Source organism: Argentina silus (assembly GCF_951799395.1).
Source record: "Argentina silus genome assembly, chromosome: X".
Classification (NCBI taxonomy): domain Eukaryota; kingdom Metazoa; phylum Chordata; class Actinopteri; order Argentiniformes; family Argentinidae; genus Argentina; species Argentina silus.
This window is the reverse complement of record NC_139653.1, coordinates 28,217,762-28,227,165: the sequence shown is the minus strand read 5'-3', so window position 1 is coordinate 28,227,165 and position 9,404 is coordinate 28,217,762. Positions and strand designations below refer to the sequence as shown.

At 41.2% G+C, this 9,404-nt stretch overlaps 1 protein-coding gene across 9 annotated transcripts; it reads left to right on the top strand.

Annotated features, from left to right (window-relative positions):
- The first annotated feature begins 2,324 nt into the window (after positions 1-2,324).
- On the top strand, positions 2,325-8,081 carry pcyt1ab (phosphate cytidylyltransferase 1A, choline b). Of its 9 annotated transcripts, none has more exons than XM_083695317.1 (11): positions 2,759-2,891; positions 3,178-3,295; positions 3,457-3,553; positions 3,738-3,854; positions 4,059-4,210; positions 4,347-4,425; positions 4,527-4,669; positions 4,763-4,951; positions 5,398-6,859; positions 7,546-7,654; positions 7,782-8,081. In XM_083695317.1, the coding sequence occupies exons 2-9, from the start codon at positions 3,185-3,187 to the stop codon at positions 5,593-5,595; spliced, it is 1,086 nt and encodes a 361-aa protein (XP_083551443.1). In that variant the 5' UTR covers positions 2,759-2,891; positions 3,178-3,184; the 3' UTR covers positions 5,596-6,859; positions 7,546-7,654; positions 7,782-8,081. The 9 variants fall into 9 exon arrangements, with proteins under 9 accessions (XP_083551439.1, XP_083551443.1, XP_083551441.1 ...); XM_083695315.1 differs by having other exon boundaries at positions 7,059-7,654; XM_083695314.1 differs by having other exon boundaries at positions 5,398-7,158; positions 7,313-7,654.
- The last annotated feature ends 1,323 nt before the right edge of the window (positions 8,082-9,404 follow it).

Genomic DNA, 9,404 nt, shown 5'->3' with positions numbered 1-9,404 from the left:
CATTCATTAAATCAATTTATTCTGAAATCAAAGCAATGCGATTTTTTATAATTACGCCTGAACACATATATATATATTATTATTAATGTATTTTTTTTATTTATTACAGCTGAACCATTTCTAACATGTTTTACTCTGCATTATGGTATACAAGCAAATAAGATAGGTCGACGTCACGTTCACAGAACTAGTAGAGTCGGAGCCTACTGTTGGGGTACCCTCTCTTCATTGCCACATCATCTCTTGTATAACCGCATGCTCTGCCCATTCGCGATTGGAGGTGACTGTTTTATGGACTGCGAAAACAGACATGCTAACCAAATAGCCTGGAATTGTCAAAAACATCATTGTCACCATGATGAACACGGTCATGAACAGCAACGTCGTTGCCCATCAGTATAACCATGTTTCCCGCGCTACCTGGGAGACTGTGATTGTGACGTAGAACAATTGCATTCTAGTAGAACAGCGTCTAGCTCTGCTCTACCACTTCTCTCAATAGAACTAATAGGCGCAGCCAGGACGAAAACTACCGCAAAATATGGCCACTTGAGTGAAGATTACAGGAAAGTGGTTTAACATAGGTGTATATGTTTTTGTGGATCTTCATTCTCGGGCATGTGAGTGATATAGCAATACCAAATTTGATCACAAAAACTGTTGATAAAAATGTAATCTGTCCTAAAGCTAGCTGCATCAATCCTACGTTCAAAATTGAGAGATATTTTACAGCTTGCATCGATGATATCATATCGTATAAATAAAAAGATTCCGAATAATCAAAACACCGTACGTGCCTGATGGCATTACACTCGTTCATGATGGTAATTCTGCCACTGACGCTGAGATAAGGGTTTTCATAGCTCTCTGCGCCGTGTGTCTGTTTACTTCCTTGTATCTGTTGGGAAGAACGTGATTGGCAGACTCAAGGTCAGATGGTAACACGAGTTTTGGATTGGTTTACTATTTATTAATGCCCCCAGTTTGCCTGATTGACTATTACTGATTGAAAACTAGTTTAAATTTGTTGTTGTTGTTTTGTTTTTTGTTTTTAAATAGGGTTAGAAAAAATATATGTAGCTGATATAAAAAAAAATAAAAAAGGCTCCTCTCTCGCCAGGTATCGATCATCTTAAAAACTAAAGCAGATAGATAGAGCGCTTCGGCCCACTCCATAATAGTTCCAGAGCTGGTTTCTCGGGACGATGTCCATGGTTGTGAAAACAGCGCATGTCTATGCATAGGCAAGTTTAATGAATCTACATTTTATGCATTGTATACCAAGGGGAAGGGGAAAGCGATCAAAGCTAGATGCCACTTATACCAATCAATTTATTTGTCAAGATTCAATATTCAAATTAACTTTATTGTCCCACAAAGTGGAACATTTGGCTTGGGCTTTCACCCATGTTGCAGCCGTAAAAGACAAACATTACACATACAAAAAACATAACCATTTGTATGTTCAAATGCGACCATCATAGCCGTTCCGATATATCCACGATATATCATCTCGTGTGTTTTATACAACGGATTTACCCTTAAAGCAATAGATCTCTGCTTGACTGTCTTGTTATTGTTGTGGATGTTGAAAGCTGCTCTTCCCCCCAAGGCATTTCGTTGCATTGTGTACTTGTATTCAACGTAATGAGAAATATCTACGAAACTTGAAATTGAACTTATATATAATATAAAACATATATAAAATATCATATATTTTTTGCATTTCACTGTATACTTGTATGCACGTGACAAATAAAGAATCTTGAATCTTGAACATAAAAGGTAGCTAGCCAATTCGTTTGAGGAGTGTAGCAGAATAATGATGACAAAAACTACCATGCATGATTCATTATTGTCAGAATCCTTCCATTGCTGGTCTAGCGACGTTTTCATTATTGACGTTTTTAAAAAGTAATAACCTGAAGTGTGTTTATGGCGTATGCATTTTGCAAGTGAAACTGAAGAGGTAGCCGTACAGATATCGTGGATATGAGAACGGCTGGAATGCTTCTCGGCCTATCGCAATGCTTGATTTGATAAACTGATCAATTGTATAATGTCTAATATATCATGGGCTGGATAGGGCTCTCACAATAGGAATTCCAAACCATCTGTTCTATAATGGTCAACAAACTGTCATAATATAGATAATCTCTCGTCTTTCATCTGCTGGTAAAATGGTTAACTGCCGCCAGGTGGCAGCACAGCCAAGGCTGTGGCACTAGAAGATACGTCATTACCGACTCCATGGTTAGGAACGTCTTCGGTAGTTCCAAAGTAATTCTTTGGTTCCAAAGAGGAAGCTGAGTTTGAAGATTACTTTAAACTAGTTACTCCTGCCATACACTACAGCTGCTTTGACGGAACTAACTACGGACTCTGAACACAAATTCTTGAATTACATACTAATTTGCTGGACACGTTATTGCGGGAACTTCAGAAGCTGAGGTACGCTTCTAGCTAGCCAGCCTTCACCAACTGATGTTCAAAATAGTATATACACAAATCATGGTCTTGTCTACTTCGCGGGCGTTCCAGGAAGTTAGTTTGTTGGAGGGACAGCATCTGGAGGGCGTATAGCAGAGCACACATGATATATGCAAAGCAATGGAATGTCAATTTAATAATAATAATAATATTAACAATTTATTAAACGTGTGAGATAAAAGAGACCAGCTAGCGGATTAGTTGAGCGAGCTGCGATTTTTCCTTCCCAGCGAAATTGTAACACACCCTATTTCAATTTCTAACACCACGGTTTTCATAGTGCAAGGTGCAAAAGTGAAAGCCTAAATAAGTGCAAAGAAACCGTTGCGGTTGTCAAACCACCATCAGTGTCAAAGGGAGGAGTCCACACTCTTGACTCATACGATGATCAATTTCTGAAAGTATGACGCATTTTAATTATGTATATTTTACATTACTGAGCGAAGAGAATACATTACATGAACCATGCACCCATTATTTGAAAATTATCTACATATGTAGGCCTACGCATATATCATGAAATAATAATTCCACTATTTCTCTATAACTCAGTGCTGTTACAGGAACACTCCACCTGCAGAATAGTCCCACCCAGTGGTTGAGATGAAAATAGAACATGTTACTACAGTTTTGCAAAAAAAAGTGATCCGTTCAAGTGTGTAGAGTTAACCTTTTTTATCTTCAAAGTGCAGCAATGGAGGCACACAGCTCGGCGCAGCTCCCCATCAGGAAAAGGAGAAGGGATGGGTCCAACGGAGGGATTGAGGAGGGGGAAAGGGTTGGCAAGGTCCCATGTTGTGCTGTGGTGAGTGAGAAAGTGATGAACTGTGAAGGTCTTTGTAGAACCTCAGATATTTTCCTTCAATGCGCTTTCAGAAGGAGGCAAGCAGAGAAGGCACAAGAAGTTAAGGAACGACTTGGGATTCAACCAGGTGCATAGCTTTTGTGTGTCTGTGTGCGTTGCAGGGTCTGACAGATCCTGCTCCATTTGCTGACCAGCTTGATCAAGTTAACACACCTTACATCCGTGTCAGTATGGAGGAGGCACACCATGGCACCCCACGTAAGTTGCTCTCTCTTAGCCAGTGTCTACTCATGCTCACCAAGGTTAAATTGGAACATTTCTGCACTCCCCTGAGTACGCTTACACATAATTGCTGGTTTGGCAAATGTTGATAAAATTCTCTCTCTTTTTCTCTCCGTTACTGCAATCTTACCTTCACATTCTCCCCTCTTCTTCCTTTTAGAGGATCGTCCAGTGCGGGTGTACGCAGATGGGATCTTTGATATGTTTCATTCAGGACACGCCCGAGCACTAATGCAAGCCAAGGGACTCTTTCCAAACACCCATCTTATTGTTGGAGGTCAGGCATGATAGATTTTCTGTCTTGACTTGTTGATGGCTATAAGGAGCAAGGCTTTTCTGAGGGCCATTTTTGGCAAATGTAAAATCCTCATGTTATGCTCTGTTATGTTCTGGTCAGTGTTGAAGAGTCGCATAGTTATAACCCCCTACATCCACTTAAATATGACAGTAACCTCAATAACCTGCGACTACTCTTTTTCAGTGTGCAGTGATGACCTGACACACAACTTGAAAGGCTTCACTGTCATGAATGAGGATGAACGTTATGATGCTGTCAGTCACTGTCGCTACATTGACGAGATTGTACGAAATGCACCGTGGACACTAACTCCTGAGTTCCTTGCTGAACACCGGGTGAGTGAGGAAAGGATAGGGGAGGGGGCAGGTGTCCCTTATAGTTTACAACAGCGATATACATGTATTTTTGAGAATCTCTAGATTTAATATTCTCTGTCATCAGTCTAATATTTTGCCCTATTTTTATTGACAGATTGACTTTGTTGCCCATGACGATATCCCGTACTCCTCGGCCGGCAGTGACGATGTTTACAAACACATTAAGGCAGCAGGTATAGTTGCATAGTAGTGCCCAAGTGCACACTTCAGGGAAATGGGTAGAGAATTGTGACGCGGCATGTCTGGGTAATGGACACTCTCACCTTATCTTTAGGCATGTTTGCACCCACACAGCGGACAGAAGGCATCTCCACCTCAGATATTATTACACGGATTGTCCGTGACTATGATGTATATGTGCGTCGAAACCTGCAGAGAGGCTACACTGCCAAAGAGCTCAACGTCAGTTTCATTAACGTGAGTTTTGTTGCCCTTTCTAGCAAAGTCAGTCTAACCCTCCCAGATGTACGCAGTTTAGACTACTTGTGTATTTTGCCACCTATCTTCCAGGAGAAGAAGTACCATCTGCAGGAGCGTGTGGACAAGGTGAAAAGGAAGGTTCGAGATGTGGAGGAGCGTTCTAAGGAATTTGTGCAGAAGGTGGAGGAAAAGAGCATTGACCTTATTCAGAAGTGGGAGGAGAAGTCCCGCGAGTTCATTGGCAACTTTTTACAGATGTTTGGTCCAGAAGGGGCACTGGTGAGCATTAATAGCTGCTTGTTAGCTGCCGCTATAGCGATTTATCCAAGCGAGCCAGTGCATGTCAAATACATGTAAAGCTGATAGACTCAACCAGACATGATACACCATAATCTCTGACTCAACCAATGATTACTTCATGTTTGCAGCACACCTGGGTGTGCACTGGCACGTTACAGAAAGTAATCGCTTATTGGAACTGTGCGTTACCTTTTTCTCGCACTAGCATGCACTGCCTCACTTGGGTATAGTGCAATAGTGGACAAGCGGCTATTGAAATTGTGGGGCGTCCAATTTATATCCATGAATGTAAGTGGCTGAGCACTGTCCTCCCATGTACCAGTTGATCTATTCAGCTCAGTCAATTAGGTTTTGTTATTTTATGAGACTGTTGAGAAAAGAATAATGTTCCCCCTGTCTTTCTATATTTCTGTCCCACTTTTCAGAAGCACATGCTTAAGGAGGGAAAAGGGCGAATGCTGCAGGCCATCAGCCCGAGACAGAGCCCCAACAGCAGCCCAACACGAGAACTCTCCCCCTCGCCCACCTTCCGTCTGCCCTTCTTCAACAAGACCTCCCCTCCCTCCTCTCCGACCCATAATAGTGCAGCACTTAACATCAGTGAGGGTGAAAATGATGATTAGGAGCCGTTCCATTACCCCTCATCTCTCTTGGTTACTGGGAATGTGCAAGCGTTCAATAGCAGTCAAGGATTCACATGAATTTCTGCTAGACTGACTTCTATACAATTTTCTCTTGTCACCTTAATCAGCATGACATTCCGTCTCAGAAGTCCGCCTTTGCATCAGTCATGTATTTTTCATGTTGACAATTGTTGGAAGGAACCACTACATTGGAAGCATTGGAATGTTACATTATCCTCAAAAGGTGATCTGTGCTGTTGAAGCATTGTTCAGATACATGTTTTGAAAATGTATGACTGTGAAATGCCTTTTGAAAAATCTGAAAGCATCAGCCAATATGATTGAGGCTAATGGAACACTCTACTCACATATCACTCACATACAAGTTCTAAAACACACACACACACATACACTCACTAGCACATTCATCTTAAGAATTGTACTGGTCTAAAAACCAGCCCACCTAATACCAGTCTGCGTCTTTATCCCCTAACAAATGCTGGACTCAAACACTTTTTTTTCTCTGCTTTTGGGGGATGGGACTGGACTAGGGAAGCAGTAGAATGCCATCCTTCTTCTTCCTCTCTGGTGTACACAGGAGCCACCAAATAGGCTCTTATCATTGAGACCACATAGGGGTGTTATCATGGGGTGTTTCCCTCATCATGTCTGCATCTCTTTATAGAGGAAGAGAATGCTTGTGTACAAAATAGGCATAGTGGTTGTTCCTCTCAACTTCCCCCTTGTTTCATGTATTATATGGAGGAAGGTGGAGTTTGTTTGTCACTTGATTGCAGTCATAAAACACAAAGTTGTATTTTAGTTCATTTTGTGGCTTTATCCAATTCCCCCCCCCAAAAAACAAAAAACAAATCTAAATCTAGAGGGCCAACTGATGGCAGATAATCACTTCACCAGGGTTTCATTTCAGTTCTTTACCCTTCTTCTGAAGTGCAAGGTCTGGTGAAAGGCATTTGTTGATATTATTTTATTTGCTTACAAAGCTGTACTCACTGAAGTCATGTGGCTGGAGTATGTACATTATCTGTGATTGAAGAGTGTCTTAAGACTGCTAGAGCTCATGGATGGATCATTCATCCCCAAGGCCAGAGCTGCTGTATTTTCTAACCTGTGTATTATATGGTTTCATGTTTTGTGTATTTTAATCCCCCTTTACGCTGCTGTCAAGTTGCCCCTTCAAATTCACACAGAAGTCTGCTGTAGCCCTTGTGGACAACTCCATCAACATCTACACCTTCAAGAGGTATCACAATCACAGCCCTACTTTCTGTCACCATGCTGAAACAATATCAAACACTATTTGCCAGTTTCCCGGATCTAGATGAAGCCTCAATCATATTAAGTCAGGCCAATTTAGTGTAGTGTCCTAATTCCTTAAATCTTTGTGAGGGGAATATCATCTCTCCCTCAGTGCTATAACTCATGCACTGTTTGCAACATAGTGTGACTGCTTTGAATTGGAAACCGTGTGTCTGCCCTGGTCGTTGCCTGTTCCAACCTTGCTTGCTGGTCTGGCACATGGACCCCACCTGACTCTACCAGGTACACACACACACACACACTCGCTCCCATTGGTGAACATTGTAGAGCCATAGTCATTTCTGTGCTGCTCATTATTATGCTCTTGAACTTTGTTTTTCTCTATACCCCACCCTATTTCTCTCTCAATTTATTTTTCTTCCCCTCCCTCCCCCAGGTCCTCCTCTGGCTATGCCCAGGTCCTGTGTCACCCAGGCCACTCCTGGTCACCTAACAGATCTCTCCTAGTGTCAGCCTCTCCCAGGGACACGACCATGCTGGCATGAACCAGCAGTCTCAGTCCACAGCCTCCACTCAACTGGTACTCAGTTGAAAGTGTTTAACTGTGAAGTTGTAAGATTTTTGTGACTATCTCTCTCTTGTCTCCCTCTCTCTCCTTGGGTGTGTCAGGTGTGGGATGTAGCGGGTGAGCTGTGTGCCTCTCCACCATGTGGGAAGGGGAGGAGTCACATTCCTGTCCTTCTTCCCTGATGGCAGCTACACCCTCTGCCCTCTTCAGGTCAGAGACAGTAGTGCAAGAGAAAAGCTTAATGTAGTTTTGGTCTGGTTGATGTTTCTGTATTATTGACTGTGTATCTGTCTTATATGTGTGTTATATGTCTTATCATCTGTCTGTGTTGCTGCAGGTTGGGAGACCAGCTAGCGAAGGCCTTTTCTGAAGGGACACTTGGTGTCATTAACCATTCTGACTGAGACTGAGGTTCCTTGCATTTTGGTTTTGGTGTGGGGGTAGGAGCTTTGAGAATAGTTGAATTACACTGTATGATACTCATTCAAGGTCACACTGTACTCCTCTGTAGGCCTGCTGTGTGTGTGTATGTGTGATGGCAGTCAGCTGCTCTTCAGTGTACAAGGATAAACTGTCAACTATCCCCTGACCTTTACCGACACTTCAGGTATTTTTGAAAACTTCGTAAATAAATGTGTATGCAAAATGGGACTTTGTCTTCTTGAATGCCTAGTCGAAAGACATTGATGATATGTTCAATGCACAAGGAGGGGGAGGGATGGTGTAAAGGCCTAGGCATCACCATTCTTTCAATACATGAATGGAGTTGTTTAATTCGAGTTACATAAAGTAACTCTATGGTACAAAACTATGGTAAGGGATTATTTTTCGTATCTTTGTGTGTTACATATTTTCTTTATCTATGGTTATCTTGGCAGTATGTAAGCATCTAATAACAAACTGGCATACACAAAGAGACTTCTTCAGGAACTTGGCTGGGGAATACAGTCTTGGCTGGGGAATACAGACTAGCTACAGTGCCTTTGGAATGTATTCAGACCCCTTCACTTTTTCCACATTTTGTTGTGTTATAGACTAAATTTAAAATGGATTAAATTAAAAGAATTCACACAATACCCCAGAATGACAAAGCAAAAACACATTTTTTGAAATTTCAGTACATTTATTAAAATTGAAATACATAAATTCCTCATGTACATAAGTATTCAGACCCTTTGCTATGACACTCTTAAAATTAGCTAAAATGCAAAAATGTCATCAACAAATCACTCTTAAGTTGAATTGAGTCCATTTTAAAGCAAGGATAATAGTTCATGTAATTTTTAAATTAATATCTTTGTTTTTATAGGGTCTCTGATTTGCATAGGAATCAATTACACACTGTGTGGATTAGGATGTCATTACCAACTGAGCAAATTTAATAATTTTCTCTTGATCTTGACAAACTCCCCAGTCCCTGCCAGTGACAAACATACCCATAACTTGATGCAGCTACCACTATTCTTCACACAAGAGATGGTGCGGAAACTGTATTGCATGTGCTGGATTTGCACCAAACTGCTGTATCACTTGAATTCATTGTTGCAAACACAATTATGGATATGAGAGATTATTTTCCATCAAGGGATTATTTTTGGCCACTTGGTTATACAATATTTACCAATTTTGTAGAGTGACTGAGATGAGGTTGTCTCATCGACTGTGCTTTTTCCTCTCCACCATTCAATTTAGTAGATTTTTGTAAGTGTGCCCAGTCCTCAGGGTCGCATTCCTGAGCAGTTTTGTTCCTCTCCATTTGCTCAGTTTGTAATGACAACCTGATCCACAGTGTGTAATTGATTCCTATGCAAATCAGAGACCCTATAAAAACAAATATATTAATTCCAAAATGACATGAACTATTATCCTTGCATTAAGATGGACTCAGTTCAACCTACTGAGTGATTTGTTGATGACATTTTTGCATTTTAGCTAATTTTAAGAGTGTCATAGCAAAGGG

What these genes read in the sequence shown, in the direction of transcription:
- pcyt1ab (XM_083695313.1), top strand. Translation starts at nt 3,185, where the DNA reads ATGGAGGCACACAGCTCGGCGCAGCTCCCCATCAGGAAAAGGAGAAGG. An exon ending in CACCCATCTTATTGTTGGAG is followed by an intron (nt 3,855 to 4,058) that starts GTCAGGCATGAT and finishes ACTCTTTTTCAG; the next exon opens with TGTGCAGTGATGACCTGACA. An exon ending in AGTTCCTTGCTGAACACCGG is followed by an intron (nt 4,211 to 4,346) that starts GTGAGTGAGGAA and finishes TTTTATTGACAG; the next exon opens with ATTGACTTTGTTGCCCATGA.